The sequence below is a fragment of the Chiroxiphia lanceolata genome, chromosome 1 (genome assembly GCF_009829145.1).
Source record: "Chiroxiphia lanceolata isolate bChiLan1 chromosome 1, bChiLan1.pri, whole genome shotgun sequence".
NCBI classification, from domain to species: domain Eukaryota; kingdom Metazoa; phylum Chordata; class Aves; order Passeriformes; family Pipridae; genus Chiroxiphia; species Chiroxiphia lanceolata.
Window position 1 is genome coordinate 145,757,633 of NC_045637.1, and position 24,529 is coordinate 145,782,161.

Consider the following 24,529-nt stretch of genomic DNA (forward strand, 5'->3'; position numbering starts at 1 on the left):
AACTGAAAGTCTGCCATTAATTTTAAATGTTACCTACAGGTATATAAAAATGTCCTAGATTCAGGGAGAGACCTTAAGGAATAATACATAAAATAGAAGAAAAGCAGCCAAAAATCTGTTCTGAGTTTTTATTGTGTTCCTGCAACTAGTGAGAAATGCCTTTTTCTTTACTTTCAGGGTATGACAACAGTTTTATAGAAGGCCCACACATTTCTTTTAAGCCTTTTTTTTAATTGGAAGAGATTAGGCCACTTGGTCATACTGAAAGTGAAAATGCAAGAGATGGCTGTGATAGATTTTTTTTTTTTTTAAATACAGCTACATGTCACAAAAACTTATAATACTCAGGCTCAAATCTCAGGAATCTATTAGCTGTCCTTGTGGAAAGCCAGGTGAAGATTTGTGCTCACAGCTGTATCTCAAGGTCTCGCCCTGAAGCTCAGGTTGCCTTCTCCCACCAGATGTAGCACTATGGTACCAATCAACTTTCATAAAACACAGGCTAAACATTATGAGTATTTGACATATATATTCCCTGCTTGCCAGAAACTGAGAGCTGGTCTGAGAGCTCAAGACAATACATACACACAGAGAAAAGTAGAACTGTCTACAGTGGAAATGTAGCAGCTCACTTTTGTTTTCTAAGATACCTTTTGATATGTTTACACTTTCTGAAGTTTCAATTATGGATTAAATTCACTAAGATAAACACAACCAAATCACCTCTGTGTTTATACTCCACAAAGAGATGCAGGTATATAAACAGGCTGCATTTGATTTCCACTGCATTCCACATATCAACAACACACTGCACAGACCCCACAGGCACTGACAGTGCTGCTGCCTCTGCAACAAAATGCTTCTTATATGATCTACATTTTACGCAGTTCAAAATTCCAGAAATTACAGAGAAATCATGAATTTACTTTTCCCTCTGACATCAGTATCTGCAACATTCATTTTGAAGACACATACACTATAAAAGCAGGAAACGTCTTTAAAATTTGTTTTATCTCTCCTTCGTAGTCCACAAATATAGTATTTGCATGAATATGGAGTCTAATTTTGTGCAGTGTTTTTATAAAACAAAAAGAATGCATAAACTTGATAGTGAGACAGTGCAATCCAGCAGTTCAATGAAAGATCTGCCTGATGTTTGTGCTGCTGCTGTTAAAAGACAGCTATGGAGTAATCTTGTTTGTGCATGCTTTAGACACCCCAGGCACCGCAGTTTCCTATAATGTTAATCACCTGGGTCATTTCTGTAGAAAGCACAGTAATGTTAACTCAGGTAATTCCCCGATTCAGTAATTTAAACTGTCACTCACACACTGCACTACACACTTTAGATTGTGTAACCCACCGTTATGACCAGGAAAAGCAAGTAATTAAGGTATCAAGCTATTCAATCCTTATCCACAAAAATCTCCCTCTCAGAACTACTTCCACCTTCTCAGAAAAAGGACTCTATTCTCATTTTTCCAACCTGAAAACTTGTACGTGGTGCTGTTGGTAATGTACAGGTGTGTGCACTGAGCATGACTGGCAAACAGGACCACTAATTGTTCAGGGGCACCACATGCATGGGTACAACTGCTCCTGTATATGCAGGGCCACTGTTCCATCACCTCTTTTCTTTGGATATGCTGAAGTACATCCAACCAAGTATTACATGACTCAGAATGTAACATCCTAGATAATACCTTGCAAATGAAATATTTAGTCAGCTCATACCGAGCATTTCAATCCAAAACATGTTTAAAAAAATAAACATTCAAGTGCTTTCATGATTCATTTTTTTTTTAGTTTTCTATCTGATTTAATTTCATTTCTTATCTGGGTCAAAATCTTTTTCTTTCTGCTTTATTTTTTTGTTGGTTTTTTTTTTATTATTTTATTTTTTTGTGTGTGGGTGGGTGTTTTGGTTTTTTTGTTAGATTAGTTTTAGTCTAGCTGAGTTTCAAATCATCACACTGTCACACAAATGTTCACCTTATTACCATCTAGGGAACAGCACAACGGCTGGAAAAGCCATCAGGGTAGAGCTGCTGCTTTTGGTGATGATATTGTTTATATGAATGGGAATATGAAACCACAGCCTAAAATAGATGGCATGAGTAGTGCTTTAGGGATCATTCTCTCTCCACTGATTACAGAGAAAGCCTTGATGAGCATTTCAGGCCAGATAGCAAGCTGTTAAATGGCCATGTCCCACCCATTTTTACCTTTTACTTCTAATAGAGAATCACACTTATTTACAGCAAAGAAACCAAACATAAGCTAGAAGGTTTACTTTCAAATATTATAAAGATGTTATGATTCAAGCAAAAAAATCATACTGGTTGTGACGTGAAAATTGGTTTACTTTTAGTAATTAGATATAAAATTAGCCTGTTGTGTATTTTTCTGAGTAAACTTACACAACTTCAATACAAATATTAATAGAAGTATGGAGTACATGAAAATGAAAATGGCAACAGTGATTTTTCAAGTCAGTTACACTTCCACCCCTTTCCTTCTCAATAGTTCTACTGAAGCTCATAGTTTGCATGGATTATATGAAACACTGAATGTTACAGTTTTAATAGTAACACACAATAAGGAGAGTTTAAATGAGTATGCTCTCAGCAAACATCTAACATGGAGTATTGCTGTTGTTAATAACAACGTGTTTGTGCTGTTAGTGTGAATCATTTTATTTACCAGACATACTCAGGCTCAGCCCAGAGATGACTTCACCTACTGAATCAATGAAGAACATTGACCTTTGAGACAGAAAAAGAAAACTGCTATACTAGCAATACCACATAAGAGCATTCTTAAGAGAAGAGTTATTAGATAAGGAAAACCGATCAAGCAAAATTTGTTAGAACATTTGAACACCTATCTATTTATTTTCTCACAGAACAAAATGTAGGAACTAGATGTGTATGCAATAATATTTCTGACCAAAGCAAATACACAAAAAGCTCCACCTCACCTCAAGCTCCAGTCCTCAATAAAATAGCCTTCCATGCTAAACCCTTACAGTCGTAACAGTTGCCCAGCCAGCTAAAGCAAGGCTGGAGGAACCTCTGTCAGTCCCACGATGAAGAGTTTTCTACACCAGGCACAGAAATAGTCTTATGACAGCCAGCACTGAAAAGCAGACCCAGAGAATCAGGTAGCAACATTATTTATTGCATGGTGGGACAGTGTTTCAGTACCAAGCTGAAGGAACAATTATCTCTAAGAGATTACAGACACCACTGTTTAATACATGTGGACTTCTTTTTCTGTATTCCTTTAACCAGTTTAATTAATGTGATTAAATTTGTTACACAAATCAAGGAAATAATCTACATCAACAAAAGAGCTCAGTGGAAAAAAGAGTAACTATTAATATACATTATAAAACTCAAGATAACACTTTAACCAAGTATACTAATTTAGAAATTTTAATTCTTCTACTACTCAGAGCAAATGCAGATAGGTTCGTTATAGATTTTTTCCAAGAAAAAAATACATTTTCTTCCTGTGATCTCTGTTTCCACTCTCCTTAGTCAAAAATGTCTAAAAGAAGCTCTTAAAATGGACCATTAATATCAGCAGTATTAAAATTAACTAATATCCAAACCAGAAAATTATTTTGAACTCATAAACAAAATTAAGATTCAACAGCCTATAAACAAATAGATAAAAGCTGCATGACAAATGTATCTACCTACAGGTAACACAGGTGAAATTTAATGAACATATGCCATTGCGAACACTGCTTGTGCAATAAAATGGCAATCTGTTGTTCTTTCTTAAGGGTATTACAAAATACGAATATAAACTTAATTTCTCACTTATATTTCAACACTTTTTTGAATCTGGATATTAAAAATTGTTATTAGCTTGTTGAATATTACCTCATTGGTCAGTCTCAGTACAAAATCACAAACAAAACTTTGTATCAGTTTTGATGCAAAGGCTGGTGAGAAACCCTGTACTTTCCCTTAAATATGCAATTCTCAGTGTTCTTTTTGTTACTTTATATCATATAACTGAGCTTTTGAAGATATAAAAAAATTTCAACTTGAATCCATCATTTAACCTCACTGTGAAGCCATCAGTATAAAAAATTAATGTATCAAACAAGGCAAGCGTTTTGGTGTCCAGCATATTTCTATGCAATGTATTGATTGTCATGCTTGTAACTGTTGGTTGTGCACACATAATGCAATTTTTATATATGACCAAAGTAGTACTTTTACTAAAAATTTCATTATTAGGGAGTCAAATGATCATTTTTAGACTGCTTTGTGTTTTATCAATATAATGGTTTTTAACCAAATCGATCAAAAAATTGCTGAAAAAGCACAGAAGACTTTTTCTCCTCAGGATGATCTATGATTAAGGATTTACAAGTTTTAAAACTCTCGGCTCAGTTAATTCTCTTGGTTTAACATAAAAATAGTGTTCTGAAAACAGAAAAAACCCCACATTGGTTTGCAGCTAAGAAAAGCAACTGACGTTTACCATGGGAAACAGAGAAGGAAAGTAAAAGAAATTAAAAAGGTGATTGACTTGGTGGAGTCAGACAGAAAGAAGTACCTTGTCCCTTACTATAACAGAAAATACATAAGCAGGTATTGAAAAATAAGGGGTTTCTACCCTGTCACTACCTTGTGATATGTTTCCACGCTTGTTTTCTTGTGAACACTCAGTAGACAGGCTGTCACTGGAAGCAGCCTTATGGACTGCTGAGGAAGTAATATCTTGCTTTTTATTGTAGCACCTTGTGCTTCACACTTTTGCTTACCCTTGCATAAATAGGAACTGCTATTACACTGCATGGCATAGAATAAAACTTCACTGTACTGTTCTTGCTCAACCTTTCCCAAATAAAAAGTAAAACGTGAACTTCCTGAGCACTTCCTTCAATATTAACCTGTTCCACCACAACACAACTGACCAGGGTTCCAATAACACTATTTGCTTCACATATTCCCATTTAAAACATACAGGAGAATGATGTACACATGTGGAAAAGGACACAATAACACTGGTTAAAAGTGAACTCAAGCAACCATTGTGTTTTCCTGCATAACAGGAGGATGTTCTACTTCAAACAGCTGCTTTCAGACAAACCTGCCCTCTGACAACAAAAAGACAGATATTTTAGGGGAATGGCTTGACAAAGGATAAGAAACAAACAAACAAAAAAACATTTCTAAGCTTTTATTCCAGTCAAAGAAATATCAGGTGATACAATAGTTCTTTCTGTTCATATAAAGTTAAACAACAGGATTATCTAGTTATAAATCCAGTGTCATCTGCTTTTCTAATCTTTCCTATGGCTTACTATTTTTGTTTATGTGCAACTACTTAGTTGCAACATGCAAAATACTAGGAAGATTTAAATTTCATCGAATAGTAACCGATTTTTTTTCTAACAAGTTTCCAAGCTACAAATAAGCAATACTGTAAGAAACTTGTTCTTTCCATTTTTTTCTTGCCACTGCATCACACATTCTTATTTATAGACTTAAATGATTATTCCCTACCAGTTCAAATTGCTCATTTTCTTATTTATACTCTCTTGTCATTATTCTCTACCTGAGAATAAATTGCTCATTCTCAACTTTGCTTTAATCAGTACTTCTACAAATGGTTTTCTGTTAAAGTAGAAAGAGAACAGCAAAAGAACTAAGGAACAAAAACAGATATATGAACTTCAACTACTCTCAGACATTGACTAGAGAAATTTCAGGGTGATATTTGGAGAAGAAACCCCCCTCCTAGGCCTAAATGTCAAACTGCGAGCGTCGCATACTCAATCTACAACTGCAGGCGAGTCCATCTCAACTGTGGGACCAGAAAATCTCATCATTTTACAGTAATCTTTCATACTGAGTAATTCTCTTCTGGCATGCTATCCCATCAATGCTGATTAATGTCAGTCTGTACAGAACTAACAAGGGACTGACAGAGTCTACTCTATACTGGCTTGAGATCTGCTCGTTTCTGTTAGATGTTCTGACTTATCCGCAGCTACATTAAATTACAATATAGCAAAAATGAGTACACAGAACAAATATGGGAAAATGTCTATGACCATTTAGGGACCTAGTACTGGACCATCCTATTTGCAAGACAATTAAAAAGGACAAGAGTCTTTGCACCTATTAATGAAAATACCAATATTTTCTTGTACCACTACTGTGATAAAACTTCAATCGTGCTAAAAGCTTTCTGATTGATGTAACAGAGAGTTTCAGTATTGCTTTATTTGAAAATAACACAAAGCAGCCAATTATAGCATTACCAGTTTTATCCTAGCTAATGGTCTATCCATCAGCATCATGGCCCCAAAATTGTGATACCTCTACCCTGTATACTATGGCCACCCTTGGTTTCATTCCCAAACTAACTCATTCTCAGGCTCCATTCTGGAGAAGCCAACTTCTTCCTCCTGGGAAAGAGGCAAAGCACGGCCAAGGGGTGAGCTTACAGAGAACATATATGTAAACCATGCCAAGGCTGGCTCCCGCTGCCAAGGGCACTCCAACACTGTTCCAGCATGCTATGTGTCCTCAGATGCCTTCACATCATGCCCAACAGCAAACTATCATGTCTTTATCTCAAGGTTTCAAGAATAGCATTGCTGTGGGCTGTATTATTTTTGGCCCTGAGAACTGAGGAACCACACATACATATAAAACAAACAAACAATATGCCAGGGCCAAAGAAACACACTGTGAGCCAAAGGCAGTGAGGTGTAGTCCCAGCATATCTGCTCCAGAGGGTGCCAGGGCATTCATTCCCTGCCGTGGTACACAAAGATGGTTTAGACATAGCCTTTATAAGAGACAGCGAGAGAAGCCAATCAACTAAATTAATCATGAAAGACAGCAAAGGGAGAGAGAAAAAGTCACGAGGAAGGAAATACGGAAGAAAAGAATTGTGTTTTGGTTCTTCACATTGGTCTTCATGGAATAATTCAGAAACCAGAATAATTATCTATTTACAATGACAAAATCTTTAAAGAGGCCAATAATAGTTCTAGAATACCGTATTTGACAATTGGGTATTTTAATAACATTAACTTAATAGATAATGAACTATGAACTAATCATAAAGGTTATGAAATGTTCATATATTGCCGCTGAGGAAACCAAATACCTTGTGAGAAAAGGGGTAAATATTTAATTAATAGTTAATTAAATCTTAGGAGTCCAATTACCTGTAAGGGAATTATAAAGAAAACACTACAAAAGAAACTGGAAGATTGGAATAGCCAAACAAAGAGAACTTTAAAAATGTCTCTGTACAGAAATACTTCCCAATCTGCCATGCAACTGAACGTCAATAATTTATCCTACTCATTTAAATATGTACGTCTTTTTTCCAGTGTATTTTAAGGCACTTTATTCCATAGAATCAATTTTTGACATTACCCCAAATCCAAAACAGATGGAAGATAATGAGGAAAAAACAGAAAGTCAAAGCACATTTATAAATTTTAACACACTTTTAGGGATGAACAATTTGTCAAGCCATGCTTTTGACAGAGAATTCATGGGATATGGCAAGCCATTTCATCACTAGTGCCTACAGCATAACTAATACCAATAATATTCATCTAAATAATTGATATACAGAGGTCAAATTATCCCAATATCAAGTCTGGACAGAAAAAGAAGTAATATTTCTTGATAAATACCTCTTTGAAATATAATCTTGTTATTAAGAAATGTTGTAGTTTAGAAATATTAGCTACTTCTTATAGTCAGACTTTAAGCTATTGTAATTAATTGACTTGAGATACACTATGACAATATAAGTCAGGTGACAATATTTATTTTCCACACCTTTACAGAAATGCTACCACTGCCTTCAAATGAGCCTTACAGTTAAATAAAAATGCACTGAATATACTGAAGCTTATATACAAAGACAGGAACTTAAATATATCTTTTAAAGTTCCCTTCCAAAGGTAGTTTGCACTTTCAGTACTAAGTTTTTTAAATTCACTACACTCTTTCTTCTCATTATTATTGGTTTTCAGTCCTTCATTTCATTGTCAAGCTCCTGATGAATGCTTCTCTCCAACCCACAGAAAGTGCAATGTACCCCCACAGAGAATCACTAAAACTGTAGAATCCCTTTAACACAATGATTTTGCTGATTTTTTTTTTTGAGATATCAAGCTTCTGCAGTGTGGTCTCTTCCCTAAAAATGCTTTTATTTAAGTATTTATATAATACTCCAATTAACGGTGTCATATTCTTGCCATTTTTATACCCACATATTTTTAATTCCTTAACACATAGACACCTTTTTCGTGTTTCTTAAAACTTCTCTACATGCAATGACTTTTCTAAAAAAATTGCCAACAGTTCAGTAAGCTTACTAATTTATTGAAGGCTCTAACTTATGTATTCAAATTTTCCAAGTGACTCTTTCCTTGATATGACAGTTTTCAATCACTTTTAATCATGCATTTTTCTGTTCTTGCCTTTCCCCTCAACAATTTAAAAAGCAAAGCATACTTGATTTAGTCTACTTTTAATTAAAGGGCCTCTTTCCTTATAGGTTTTTCCTGATAATATTAGAAGTACCTTCTAGTGCTCTTGGCTCCTCCTACACTATCCTCCTACTCTTAAGTTCTCTACAGAAAATGCATGCCTAGTTCTGTAGGTTTTTCTTGCACACTTTCCATTGCCAGAATCTTTTGGAAGTCTTTCTTTACTCCAGATATTTTCTAACAATTGCAGTTAAAGTGTGCAGGTTACATTTTCCAAATTTCCATATTTTAATGTGTTATATAAATGTGTCTTTTTAAAATTTACATATTGAGCTAAAACAGTTCATAATCCATAAACAATGAATCCTCTTTTTATATCACAAACATTTCCTCCCTGGCCATAAAAAGTAAATGTTCCTTGACATTAATGTCTTCTACTCGGCAGCAGAAGACTAAGAAAAACAAGAAGTAAATGAAATAACCAGGAAGATGTTAAGAAGAGGGAGATAGCTATGCTGAACTACATATTAGGAGAAAAGCCAACAAACAGATTTGCTTAAACGGAGCAAACCATCTGATGAAGAAAGCAGCAATTCTTCAAAGCAATTCTGCTTTGAAGGTGTTTGGACTAACAGGTCACAAAATATACAGGACAATTCTGTCTCTGGCAACAAACAAATGCTCAAACTATAGAAAAGAAAATCCAATCAAAATCAAATAATGAATCATCTTTTCCATGTGAGATGTTCTCTGAAAGTACCCATTTGTCATCCACTACATAACACAGTAGGAAGACTATTGCTTACCTTAAACATGGATTTATTAAAAAAAAATATTATCTTGCTGTTTTTCTGTATCCTTACTCAGGAAGATGACTTGTTTCCATAAATGTAATTGTAATTATTACTTTCAATTATTTGTAATATGAAAAGCCACTCTTTCAGTCAATCTCGAGTGGTATTAACACTTCTAAAAAATGTTATTAATCTAAGTATTAGAATCTTCCATTTAGCTCCAACTATGTCCATATGCTCATAATTTTGACCACTGTTTGGTTTTGAACTTTCTTATTATTCATACTTCTGCCTATATGCCCAGACACTGACTGATCTTTCGAGGAATTGCAGTTGATCTGACCAAATAATTTTGAGCCTGGAAGAACACATCAACTGCTCAGTTTTCTGATGCCCAGCTAATTTCAGAACTTTATTTCGAATATTACATCTTATGCACACTCATTTACTATGTCATCTGCGTTTCTTCATCAGTGAATAGTACTGTACAGCAACTCAAAGGTCTTTTTTCCTTGTCAAAAATTATTTCCTTAAAATATCATATAATAAAAAAACTAGATCAGTGTTCATCACTTGTCACTGATGTGCATGTGGAATGTTTACAATGTCCAAGCACTTTTTAGATTGTTCTTCACTGCTAACACCTTGCACATCTTTCTCAAAGTACTAAGGTTGCTTGCATTTCTGTTTAGTCACTTATTTTTCTTCTGAAATGAGTCATACAATCTGGATTGAGACTAAAAAATCAAACTACCCATCAGTTACCAAGAGCAGTACTTCTTTTTCTAGTATCTAATTACTTGTTTTCTCAACCTTGTTTGTAATGATTCGTCTGACCCAACTTTACCCAGCTAAATGCTATTCGCACTATCTTAAACTAGGCATCTCTCATAAGAGTGGGATGAATTCCCAGCTAGACATGCCTGTCTCCCTTTATTACATCTAAAAAGAGCACAAACAGCTAACAAACTCAGCTAATATATAGCCTGGAGTAAGTAATTTGAAATGTTAAAATGGAAAGTGTATAGCATTAGTTTACCCACTTGTCTCCTTGGAGACATGATGAAAAAATATATATGCTTTAATGCATTATGAAACTCCAGCACAATCTCAAAAATGAAATTCCCTAAAATACAATCTCCTTCTCAAGCCCTCTTGGAACTCCCTGTCTCTGGGAAGGTGCTTTTCAGTTTAATGGTGCATTTTTCTTGTTGTAGAAGCCAGGCACAAAAATAATTCATTTGGAACATCACCCTTGTTCTTTCTCCTGTTCATTGTTGACTACATTTGGAGAACCTGAACTGTTACACTTCTTCCATTTATGAAGCCAGTTTTGCCCGTCACTTCCATCCCAGAGCTTCCAAACTCTGTCAGTGGACCCTGTCATGGACCATGTTACAATGATTTTCACTTCGTTAGTCATCCGCATTGTTTGTAACTCTCCCCTTTAGTGGTCTCTGGCCTCATTATCGGTTCACATTGGTTCTGGCAACTGAAGAGTTGCCAACTGGTTACTTTTGCTCTTTTAAATTATTCATATTGATTACTTTGACAAATGTGACGTACATGTTGGCCTGGAAATGCAGACAAAGCAGAGAGAGGCACAAAACCTCCCTCAGTTTTTATTACGGTGGCTGCTACAAGTTATATTGTAGACCTTTTTACACGCTGAAAGCTCCACAGAAGAAAGAATATGTGTTTCTTTGTGTTTACAGCACCTAAAACACCTGGAAGAATATTTTAATAGCATTAATCACAGGTGGTAATCGTGCCATGTCTTCTTTAATAGCAACTTACATTTCGGCAAATATGGCTTATTTACTTGAGCAACCTGACGTTTCAGGTTTCTCTTTACCTTCTAGAAAAGAGTTCTCCACTGGCTTATCACATTTTCCTAAGAAACAGATTATTTACAGATTTTATTGCCCTTTTGTCCTTAACTGTTATATCTAGTTCTAGTATTTTTAACCAAGCTATCAAGTGAGTACACCTCTGAAATGCTAAACGCAGTTAAAGCACTGCAAATGTTACATATTTCCTAAAGATGCTTATGCAAAACAAATACAGGGTAAGATCTCAATTCAATGTATTAAACCTCACTTTAGGATCAGTTCAGTAAGTTTGTTTTTTTAATAATTAAATAATTAGTAACACAGAAGTACACGCAACTGTTTCATGGTCTTTCTCGATGTTTACTATCTCTGTTTCTAAGGGCTTTTAATAGCATCAACCTTCCCCCTCATCAAGACTTTTTTTGGAACAGGTCACTTACTTTGTAATACGGTCAATGTTAGCGATTTGCTTCTGGTTCCGGATAATTTCTATAGCTGCCCAAAGATGCTGGATAGCCTTTGTATCTGCCTGTCGTCTCTTCGTTAAACGTGCCATGACCCGTTTACTTGGTCAGCTGCAGCCAATAAACAAAAACAAAACAAAAACAAAAACAAAAACCAACAGAAAGTTAATCACGAATTATGAAATAGATTACATGATGATTATATTGCAATAAATATGATTGCAAGGAAAAATTTATTGTCATATAGCAATTCAATTTGTATATAACAGCATGTTTCCTTGTGTTTAAAGAGCAGTAAAAAGCAAAAAAAAAAAGTAGTTTACAAGAACCCCTTTCATAGTATGTAATCTATACAGAAGACAAAAGGCAAGCAGCAAAAAATGTCATATCAATAGCAAACGACTCAACTTATGAAACTGGTTAAGAAAAGTCACTTACTTTGCACCTCAGTTCCCTCATATTTGGTAAAAATGCAAAGCTACCCTGAACTGAAACTACCACAGCCTCCTGCATTGCCTGAAACCCTTAAAAAGGGTGACTGGTGCTTGACTTCATCACACAGTGTAAGTATGAACTCTGACACAGAGAAAAAGCTGGACCCACAGTTTAGCACACAACTCAGCTCTCAGAGTATTACTCCCATATTTGTATTATTTACAGCTATTTTAAAAAATCCATTCTATGAGCAGAAACTAGAAGTACATTCTCATGGATGACAAACGTTTAAAAAAATATTTTGGAATAATTCCATTTTCTGTAACATGCTAAAACCCAACAGGACCAAAGTGCTTCTGATGGCATTTACCCATCTAACCAACCCTGAACAGGAACATAATGAGCATCTGGCTTTGTTTACAAATTTTCCAAAAGCTCGAGGCAATGAGTACAGATAAGCCATAAATCGCCTACAGCTCTACTACAGGCACTGAATCCCTTTTTAAAAGCTTAACCATGCATTTTGATCACTAAATAACTTTCTTCCAGTGCCACCACTTTCTCAATGAAAAAAAAAATGACTGATTTACGAGTGCTACCAAGGTCTATAATTTATTTTAGAGCTCTGTCCTCAGAATGAACTCTGTGGTATGCACACGGATATTTGTAGCTAGCAGAATATTAACTTCAGTAACCTAAAATAATATAAAAAATGCAAAAACATTTCACCATCTGTCCAATGTTAAAGATGGGAATTTAAGTATTAAAAGTATCCCTGCTCTCAAATTCAGAAAAATGAAACAGATTTGAGTATTCCATCAGTTGTAGCAATGTAAATTTCAAGTCAATGGGACCTACAGGCACTTGTCAAAGAGGGCTGTCAAGTTTTAGATCTGATATTAGCTCAGCAACACTCACTCACTCTACAGGTGTAATGAAATGAATGGCAATGTTCCATTATTAAGGATAAGAAATGATTTAACAGCATTATACTTAATGTTATGTAGCCTATTTAAAAAAAAAAAAAAAGGGATAAAAAAAGATGATGTGAAGTGGTATGTAAATGTCCAGGTCCATGAGGCACCTCTGGCTGCAGGAGATAGCAGGGAAGGGCAGAGCAGAGCAGCACACAAGAAGGTGTGGGCTGGTGACACATCGATCCCACACTTCTGCTTTAGAAAGCTCTTCCTGCTGGGATTTAAAGCAAGGGTAACTGGATGGATCTCCCAGAAAAAAAAAAAAGGCCAAGTATACACTTTTGAGGGAAGAATAAGAGGAAATGTGACATACAGCTAAGAGTGACAGCAGTAGATAGCATCGCCTGAGAATGATTCAGAGAAAGAAAATCTCTGTTGGGAATAGTGGGAGAAGACACTGCATCCCTGTGAGTTCCTCTGCATTCATTTCACAGAACACAAACTTTTACAAGTGAAAAAACCCCCTCCTAGTTTGTAAGAGAAACATATAATTATTTGTAGAATTTAATTTTTAAGGGAAATAGACCTGTAAAATACAAAAATGGTTAGACCCTAACACAAAAATGGACAATTTTTACAGCCCTATTATCTTAGCATAAAACTTCTTTCCTAACACAGAACTGACTGAGAGTGAGATCATTCTTTTTATCCCAGCTTTCTACAAGATCTCTGCTATAAAAGCTGTCAGACGATACGGCAGCCAACAAGCTGGACACGGGATCTCCTGCACAGCATCACATCCACATACGAAGATTGAGGAGGAAACACTCGCCCTTCTTGACCCTGATATCAGCGTGAAACAACAGACCAGTTCTCAGTTTATTCTGTAACAAGCGAAGCAGGTCGTGTTATCCCAACTCCTTTAAAAATAGCCGTTATTTTTGGCAGCCTGGCATATGGCTGCCCGTGAGAGCGTCGTGCTCGGCGCGCCTGGTGCAGGGGCTGAAGGCTTTTCTCTCACACCCCCGCGACGCCTGAGCCCCAGAGCCTCAGCACAGGACAGGGTCCCACCTGCCTCCTCTGCATGGCCCCATCACCCCACTATGCAGCCAAGGAAAGGCTGAGCTTTGGAGATAAGGAATTCCCCCTTGCGCCTCCGGGGCCCATGTCCGAGGCAGGGAAAGGGAGAGTAAGGAGTGCTGTAATCATGAGTTCCTGAAGCCCTGTGGCTGCACAGGGGCACCTCAGACTGCTGCTGGTGGGCACAGGGAGGCCTCTCCCTGCAAAGGCCCTATGGGCTCCCTGTTTCCTTTGGAATGTGCTTTTGGAACAAATTCCCCAACCAGCCCCCTGTCCCATCCTTATCATGCTTTGTTGGCCTGAAGTACACACACACACCATGCCCTGTGCCATGGCCAGCTCCAAGTACCCACATGTGCCTCTCAGGCTGCGAACACTGCAGGGAGGTCACATCACTGGACCAGGAGTTACCCCAAAACACAGCTGGTGTGGGTGGCCCTCAAATGGCTCCCTCCTGGCTGGCTCCCTGCTCCCACTGCTGTACACACTCTTCTCCCTCATTTGTCTGGAAACAATAGCAGTAAGGATTCTGACACATGGGACACAGCAATCACACCTGTTCTGTTCCTTTTTATTTTTTTTTTCCTTTGTAAGATACAATAATTTTAGCAGGTGTTCTGCCTTCAAAGAATATACGTTTAATTTTCATAACTCTGGTTTACTATTTAAGGGCACTTTTGCTAAACTCCAGAGTTGATACTCCACTACTGAAATAGAAGGTCTTACACACCATACTGCCAAAAATACAAAAATAAGGGGTTTTTTCCAAAAGTCTAGACTACTTTAGTGTTATTTTAATCTTTTAATTGCATGGTATAGAAAAAATACAGTCTTTTTTGCATTACAGAAAAAGATTAAAAGATTGTGGCATATTTCTTGCTGTTCATTGCAGTCACTCTTCCTCCATGGTAAAACTAACCACAACAGTCTACTCCCTGCACTCATGCAAAAATGTAAGCAGTTTTCTCAATTACTACAAAATCTATTATAAAATCTTAAAAATAACTTGTATCAGACTGCTAATAGTTCATACAATGGAGTGCTACTTCCAAGCAACAGAAAATGTTCCCAGTGCTTCCACATGCACAACCGATTCATGCAAATAACAGTTTATAGTTTAACAGGACACACTTTAGATTCTTAAGTCTATATTTATCACTCCTGATTATTTGCTTAAGTGTGGGTTCACACAAGCATAAACATGCAGTGCGTAACAATCTATGGCTCAGAGGTTAAATATCCAAAGAGGCTGATTCACCCATGCAGTGTTCTAAAGAAGTTTGAACTCCAGAGTTTAAAGAGTCCAGAGACTATTTAAAACCACAATATTGAGATGCGCATTTGCATACAAATGCTTGAAGATGTTTCTCATCCTCCTCTTTTGTTATAGCATTCATCTCAAAATTCTGGAAATAAAAAGTAAAAGCTGAAGTAAACATTCATTTCCCATGTGTGATTTGCTGAGCGTCATGCTCATTTAGCTATGGTATCCCCTGTCCATACAAAATTATTTGCTTCATGCCATTTCTGTCACATTCTGCTTGCAAGTTTATGGTAGGATGCACCTTCTTGGATAAAGGTTGACAAACATAGATGGCTGGAAATCTAGGAATTTATATCAGTAGGATGTGTATCAGGTTTTGTAGGCATTCACAGGACCTGCAGAATATAAGAAATATTCTCCTAATAGGGAGAGTTTTGCGTGGCTGATGTGCCAGCTCACACACTTCCATCACATCCTCATTTATACAGGGTTCAAAGCAAACAATTTATCCTCTCAGTTTTCAACTCTCTAACTGTTCCTCAGTGCAATCTGAGCACGGTTTTACCGGACCTTATATTTTGAATCCCTCTTTAATATCCTAAGTACATTTCGAAAAGTATACCACTTTGCTGTGCACAACTTTCCTCAGGAGCTCAACACTTCTCACAGACAGCTCAACAACCTGTGCTCTATCTTGTGAATACACACAGCATGGCTTAACTTCACCGAGCCCCCAGCAAAGTGTCATTGCCACGAGGCGGCAATGTCACAGCAGCGGCAAACAAACAACAGGGCTACTGGTCATTAGCACACACTTGGCTGAACCAAATGCTGTACAGCTGTCTCCTGCAATAGCAGTGGATATGGAAATCCACGCTGCAAGTCAAAATAAACAAAAATCACCTTGCAGTATTCAAGGGATTTAGCTCAAGGAACCTCCTGACCTGCTGCTTGCATCCAATTTAGCAGATACTATCAGGCACTAAGTTTAGCTAGAAACTCTCCCTAAGTACAGAAAAAACTGAAAGGTAGTCAAATCTTGCCATGTTTCAGCTGTTAAATACCATCGTCCAAGCAAGATATGATGATTCTGAAAACTTAACTAATGAATTGGACTTTGCACTGAAGCAGACGGTGCTGCAGTTGGGTGCTACTGTTCTGATGGGAGCTGCTAATTAAGAGCTGACAAGTAGTAGCTTGTTAAATCTTCTGTTAGTACTTCGCTGTAAGTGAGGCTACCTGTGGTGCTCGTCCCTTCCAGTGCAAAGTCAAACAGGTTAAACTTCATCCCTGCTATTAGCCACCATTTGGCTGAGATTCGGTATGCAGTTAATTGCAATGGAAAGAAGGTTTAAGAAGTTGATCCTTGCCACTGCGCAGCTGCTACTTTCTGCCCTTCAGCCCTGCATCCCTGGGGCTTGCTATTATTTCTTCCACACTACACAGTGAAAAGCTTTCAGGCTCAACAGGAGGAAGAAGCTAGGCTCAGTCCTAGTTTTTGTGGCTTTCATGCTGTGAGACTGGCAGAGTTTGGGGTGGTTAGGAAACTTAAACACAAAATTAGCTTCATATTTATATGTACATTATATTACGCGTTCTAGTATTTCTTAAAATGTAACTTTTTATAGTCAGCATAAAACTGTATATATCAGCAGTACAAGTAGTTCCAAATGTTTTGCTTTGTTCTTGTATTAAAAAGGAGCCTCCTATTAAAATCCAGATTACAAATTTGCAAGTTGATGTAGAGTTTGGGTGCCTGGACTTTATACAAGTCTTTGTTTTACTATGAACTTCTGTAAGCTAACAATTTAGTTTACAATTTAAACTGCTGTTAAAACATATCTTTCATCACCAGTTTAGCGGGAGCATAAACTCTTTAGTCTGTCCCTCCTACAATAACTGTGAGTTAAAAATAATAATTACTCTATTTTTACATAAGAAAGGTGCAGGTGAAAATGTCTTGACTGAGCAGCAGCATGGGTCATACGTGGGGGGACAACAAGAGGACGTTTAACTTCAGGTCTGCCTTCCATACAGGGTGATTGAAAAGTGGGGGGAGTAGCTGCTAGGGTGACAACAGAGCTTTTGGCAGGAGTAATCAATCCCATATTTTGTTTACCAACCACTTGTCTTCATGAGCATGCAAGATTACAAGCATAACCAAGGATTAGCTGGGCACCTGGTAGCAGCAGACTCTTTTGTGAGTGAAGGTTATCCGAAATAAAGATTTTTGCATACAAAGTAATTTTCAGATGTTTCAGAATAAGCAAGTGTTTTGGTATCATTAGATATTTATTCTGGACTTAATCCCAATCCACTAAAATCAAAAAATGCCTTTCTGCTCACTTTTCAGGGTTTTGGAGTAAACTTTCAACTGCTGACTGACTTGTACATCCTCACAATGAAAAAATTTATGGAGGTGTTGAATGATGTTAGTGAAGCTGAGAGATGTAACAAAGGACTGTGGCCGAAATAGGCAAAATTTCTCTGTTAATTAAGCTAAACTCAGAAAATGAGACTATAAAATAATAAAAGTTACTGAATTCTTCAGTGTGCTTTTTGTATTAGGAGATTAGTTCGGGCTGTAATGCTGTCATTTTGGAAGTTATTAAACTAGAGAAGATTTTTGTATGTTGAATGTGTGTCATTCCTAATGAAAATCTTTTCATTTCACTGTTAGATTAAGGTCTGCACACCCTATTCAAAAGAGAAGTTTATTAACATAATTATCCTAAATACTTCCCATGTGCACTTGCAATACCCCTACTGTTCTGTGCGGCCCCACCTTTTGCTTTTCCCAACTGCAAGGTTTGATGTCATGCAACTTCTTGAGTGAAGTTTTGCAAGGCTCCACAGCCCCATGAAGTGCAGTACAGACAGAAAACACAACTGCATGAATACAAAACTGCAGTGGTTTGCTTCTTTCTCTCTGCAATTTAATTTTTTTCCAACTCCTGTACACAGAATACAAGAAAGCTTTTGCTGCTACCTTGTGCCATTTCAAGATGGCAGTGAGCCAGTGTAGAAATCTGAGCCAAGGACAGTACAGAATTAAAGGCCCCAAGAACACTTTTACTACACATATGTGTAAACTCTATTTTAGTCCCCGATATTGCATTTACTTCATTTGTATTGTACTCAATTCAGAATGATTAAGTAAGTGTCCTTCACTGGGGCTAAGGCATACTGCACTTGAATTTTAAGCTCAGACATTCTGAATCATCAGTACATATATGGTAGAATCCTTTTTATTTTTCTTTTGAAACCAAACCTGGACTTTCTTGTTTAATTAACTAACCCCATTAGAGAGAACTTGACACAAATGTTGAGGTGCCATCCCAAAAGAGAATTTCTAAAAAGTGTAAGTGTAAACAGACTTTAACAAAACACTATCTGCTGAGAAAGACAGAATAATAGCCATATATCCCAAACAAAGGCTGTCAAACAAAGTGTGTTTGTTTGCTAACAAATACAAATATATGTACAGGGCTAAAATGTAATCCTGCATTCTGCTGCCCCTCCAGCCAACCCCAGTCTGGAATTTCACAGACAATAGCAAATGTCGTCCTAAAAATTGGAAGAAAACTATCCTTTGTTCCTCTCTGGCAGAAATCACTGAATAAAACTTTATCTAGCAATGTAAGTTTGGAAAAGAGAACACAGCTGCCAAAGAAAGTAGTACAGTTGAAAGGGCTGAAAGCAAAGAGCCAAATCTGTTACTAGCAATGTAGCCACACCAGCTTCTTTCAGTTAACTTTTTTTTTTTGTAATGGTCGTCATGTTATACTCCAGATATACTGCCTAGGTAAGCTGAAACACATAACATATTTTCTGCTAAGGATCTGTCTTAATACAAGGTTCTATATTGATCTTTTAAAATAAGCAGTATTTTCCTAAGTATTTCAACTTTTAATAGGTATTAAACACATAGAGAGTATTTTTTTATAGCTAGTAACAAAACTAACAGTTAAAAAGGAACATCAAAAACCACACAAGTTTTTGTTTTATTGAGAAAATAATGTTACAAAGCAGTGCTGGGGAGGGTTAGACCGGACATTAGGAGTATAAATTTCCCCACAGGGTGTTTAAACACCGGAAGAGCCTTCCTGGAGAGGTGGTCCATGCCCCAAGCCTATCAGTGCTTAAGAGGCATTTGGCATTTGCCCTTTATAACATGCTTTAACTTTTGGTCAGCCCTGAAGTGGTCATGCAGTTGGACTAGATGATTACTGTAGGACCCTTATAACTGAAATACTATTTTATTTTCTTTCCCACTCTATTCTATTCTATTCTATTCTATTCTATTCTATTCTATTCTATTCTATTCTATTCCCACTGAAAATGCATACAGTGTTAATGCATTTATCAAACTTCTAAATGAACATAATTTCAATTAGAAAAACAATTAAGTGTGGTTTGGTTAAGGCTTAGTTAATGAATTAAGTTACACTAAATAGTTTCCACAATGGAGATAGCACTAGTATAAATTGCTTTAAAAACAGGGGTTTTGTAAAGTGATGCAAGTTTCTCATGAAGATAAACTTTAACTCCCATAGTAACAAAGCCCCTTATTTTCAGGATGATGATATACTAGACTAGTATTAAACAGACTTTAAGCTGTTCATTTCCAAGGACTACTCATCTTTGGTCAAAGAAAATGCCTATGAAAAAGACAGTCCAACATGACTAACTTCAACATCACTAAATAATACACAGCTCATACAGGGTGTAAAAGATCATCCTACACAGTTCTTGTCCCCTATCATGAAAAATAATGAGTTCTCATCAGATTTGTTTATTTGGGGGGTTATAAAAAATAACACTTGCACCCAAATTACCATGAGCAATGCTCAGTGCACAGGCGCATGGACACACAAGTAAGTTACCCACACAAGCATTGATGTAAGAGGCTTGAACTAACACGTTTTACCTTCCATTTGCCACAGACTAAGAGCATGAAGAGGGTCAGTTACAGAAGATTAAGTGACACGTGGAGACAGGATCATGTTCTGAACCCACACAGCACGCCAATGCAGGCTTTCAGTGGTTTAAGTACACCCAACACCAAATTCCGTTGTTTCCAAAGCAGCCTGAAGCCAAACCACTGAAAAATGCTCGAGGAGAGTCCATGGAAGGAGTTAACTCCTAATGAGCAGCCTGGGCTATTTCCCCACGTAGACAAGCCCTCAGTAAATAGATGCTTCCTGTCCATGGCTTGGCTGTAGTGAGCAGAGATGATTAATGCAGCTACGCATCCTGACAGGCTCCAGTGCTCACTTGGTCATAAAAGGGGAAAAATCATGGCCAAAGAAGGCTGACGGTGAGGGCTGGAATTTCAGTTTGGATGATAAATAGGTACCACTTTGATTCTGAAACTTTCTCTAATAAAAAGTGAGAGGTGGAAGACATCTTAAAAAACACTAAGAAATGTAAATGAGAAGAGTAGCTCCTTCTCCGAAAGCAAGCTTTTGATCATCATCTTCCTTTCTGCTCTGAAAGCTAAGGAGCTTGGTTGTTCTGTAAGCCTCAACTGAACTGATGTAATAAATTTCTCTGTCAGTAAGTAAGGTATAATAAATAAGGTATGATGACATAAATAAATAAATGATTTTTCAAGGTGTATTAGCAGGGAATGTTATTCTGCATAAGGTCAGTTTCTCACTAAACAATGAGGAAAAGAGAGACATTTTCCAGGTCAAAGAATTCAGAATGTACGGAAAAGCACTAAATCATGAAAAAAAGATAAATTCATTGCAGATTATCTAAGCTATATGGTAAAATAAGGAGCTGATGTTGACTTTTTGCAATGTAATGTGAGATTTCAAACTGCTGGTTTTTTCTTCTCTTTCTCTGGACTACACACAACTGACACTATCTTTAAAGTACAAATTGTGATCCTGGTGCAAGCAACAGGACCTAAACCTTAGATGTCTGCAATAACTATTCCTCTACCGGGCTGCATTTTTATTGACAAAAGGCAGCTGAATCAATTTTTGTTGCTCCTGAACAAAAACGAATTCTGCCTGAACTTGTTTCTTTCAAATCTCTTCTTTTTGGCCTCTCCCTCTATGTAAATAAAAGCACAACTACACAACTTCTATAACTGCTCAGATACTGAATTATTTCAAAGTCAGGGTGTTATGCAGGCATGACTTTTCACCAGCAGTCAGGCCAACAAGCAACATTAGCTCAGTGGAGACTTTCTCTTGTCATCTCCAGGAAAGCTGATACTATATAAAAAAAAAAGTACAATTCTGAACCAACTAAGGTTTCCAAACTGAAGCTCCTTCAAGGCCAATATGCCTGCGCCTACCCTTGGAAACCTTCAGAAATGTGCTCAGAACTTACAGAGTTAAAACACATTGATCTGTAATGCAGGTAAGATGAGCCAAAGATAAACACTGCCAAAGCTTACAGACTTCTACAGCATTAATCAAAAGAAACTTTAAGGCAGGGAGAGGATCAAATTGTAGCATCTGAGCTTTAGATTCTTCTTCTGAAATTCAAGGCAAAAGTCAGAAATAATGGACCTGAAAATCTCATGCAACGCTCCCCCAGGTGTGGGATAGTTCATCAAGACAAGAGCAAGACAAAGAATATATCATGGAACTGGAAGCCTTTCCCCTAGTCCCCACCTCGCTTGGTTTTCTTCTCCATGCTTTTTGGAGAATGTATTTCCTAGGCTGGGCACAGGCATCTGACTTAAAAGTACACTGTGAAGTGTATTTGGAGCATATGCTCTCTCCTTCATAGGCCGTACCCAAACTCACTAATTACATGCTTTCCTATGAAGCTCTCCTCTCATCCTGCCCCAAACCAAGTCTATCATCACTCCTTAGTGAAGACTTAATCCCTACCCCTTTCTAAGGTCCATTTTGATTCTTTTTTTTTTCCATTGACATTTCAAATATTCTTTTATACCTCAAAAGCAGGTAATTTATTATGTTTGCACTTTCTTACTTCATATTGCCCTCAGCTCTTCTCCCAAAATGTTCATGTCTGGACAAGGACAAAGCTTGCCTAGAGGACAATTTATACATGTGAGAACAGCAGTTTTCATGAAAACCAATGTACAGTGAAAAACAACTGCATTCATAACTAAACAAATCCTGAAGAGGAAAACAGATGTGTAAAATCATGATCCTTCTCTTTTTATCTTTGCTGCAAAAGTTGACAAATAAAACATGGAAAAAATGATAAAAAGTAAGTTTAAAACCCAAAAACTTTATAAGGAGAAACTTTAAAAGCCAAAACAAAGAAATAAAGATCTTCCAAAGATCAGATCAGGTGCTGGAAACATATTGCCATTACTTCAGATAGCAGCAGTTTCTCAGCAAACCTGGTAACAGCTGACATCAAGAGAACCTCACCCTACCACTGCGGGTTAGTGTGTCCTTCCTATAAGTTATTTAAAGGAGACAAGGGGAATACACCATTTAATTTTCTAACCAGCTCCTGATATGGCCGATGGTGTGAGGGAGGTTGGCAAATGGTTTTTTCTAGCACAGAATCTTTCCCAACACCATCCATGTAATCTGGGACTGCAGTCTCAAATTTGTTGAACTGTTTCAAAGATCTCAGTGAAAGCTCTAGGGTGATCTCTTTTGATACATTTTCTATTACCTATTACTTTCAGATGCTTCCAACTCTTATTTCTTCTCTTATCTGAAGCCAACTTACAATATGTCTTTATTTTTTAATGTAGATAATTCTTCTCAAGGTTTCTCCAGGACTCATTGCGGGTGAACGGAATTATATATTTCTTTCTGAAAATCCATTCCACATCAGCCTGAGTCTTGCATTTTATATCTGTTCTGTATTATTTCTGTGGAAAAATTATTACTTTGACCAGTGGCTTACTATTATATTCATATGCATGTCCATTGCATATGCTGGAGCTGCAGATCAGAGGGACAAAAGAGCCCTCTGCAGCTCTGATGTAAATGACATAGAGCAGATTACAAAGTCCTTTAGGGAGGACATTACTTCCTGAACACTCAAGAGCTCTTCCTGCTCTATCATTATCTAGGGCTGAGGTTTATTAAAGGCAACGGGGCCATACTGTTCTGTTCTCAGCCATTTCCTTTGGACACAGAAACATAGGATTAATAATTTTGTCATCAGAAGTAGGACCTCACTTTTCAGATTATTTCAGGTTTTCTACTACCAGAATTTGGATGGGATTTTATTTTATTCCTTTAACCTGAATGCAGATGAATGATCCAGAGCTCTGACACAGAGCCTTATCCCTACAAGGACAAGGTGGGGGCAATTCACAGCGTGTCATCCCCGTGGCTACCAACAGAAGTGAAAGTCTGGAAAAATTACCTAATCCTACCATCAACTTATCCTAAATTTCAGAAAATGTCATTCAAGAAATACAGCCTTTTGTTGTGATTTCTGCAAAAATCTTTTCTGCCTAACGCAAAGAAAACGAACTGCAAGCGTATCACAACATTATGGTGTTATAACAAAGGGCAAGCCATTGACTTGAAGCTTGGATTTACAATACAATATTCTGCAGGAAACAGAGGAAATAAAATGCTAGAGTTCTGGCAGTCTTTCCAATCAATATCTTATTTCATCATGTGGTGTTCTTTCAGCCTAGGCAGAAGACCTGGAGTCCACTGTGCTGCTGAAGCATCTGACTGGAACGACTCCAGTTGTGATGCCTGATGCTGAATAAGGCAGTTAACTCCAGGCTACTTCACCATGCACTAGAAACCACCTGAAACACAGTCTAACACTTCATCATCCTCTTCAGCTGCTCCCTTTCCTACTGAACTGAACACAAAGTGGAAACGGAGAGGTTAATTTGCTCCTGACAGGGTTTTTGAAGCTGGATTACCAGACTGCTTGATTTCAGACAGCTACTCCTTAGGAAAGTGGTTATTTTCTCACAGGGGTGTAACTTTTATTCTCATGTAAGTCAAATCCATTAATAAAGAACACCAAGTCTAAACATGGGAAGACTTCATAATAGTAGTGATTTCCTTACGGGCTTATATACATGTTTCTTTTTGATAAATTTACATGCTAAAATGAATTCTAAAACAGTTTCTAGAGCGTGCTCAGCCCCAATTTCTATTTCACTTGTTCATACCTGTTTTGTAAAGGTTTAATTTAGTTTTTCATTTTGCTTTTTTGAATCTGACAAGATATAAAGCAAGACTATGAGACCTTCTTTCACATTGAGGAGCAAGGTTTCTTTGTTTCAGTGATGCTGAGGCCCGGTGGGTGACCACAAAG

At 37.2% G+C, this 24,529-nt stretch overlaps 1 protein-coding gene across 4 annotated transcripts in view; it reads right to left on the bottom strand.

Annotated features, from left to right (window-relative positions):
- The window catches only part of ZMYND11 (zinc finger MYND-type containing 11), a 105,313-nt gene that overhangs the window by 49,376 nt on the left and 31,408 nt on the right, over positions 1–24,529 (bottom strand). For all 4 annotated transcript variants that reach the window (XM_032680427.1, XM_032680445.1, XM_032680454.1 and 1 more), the window contains exon 2: positions 11,561–11,695. In XM_032680427.1, the coding sequence (XP_032536318.1) occupies positions 11,561–11,676 (116 nt within the window). In that variant the 5' untranslated portion in view covers positions 11,677–11,695. The remainder of the gene's footprint in view (positions 1–11,560; positions 11,696–24,529) is intronic.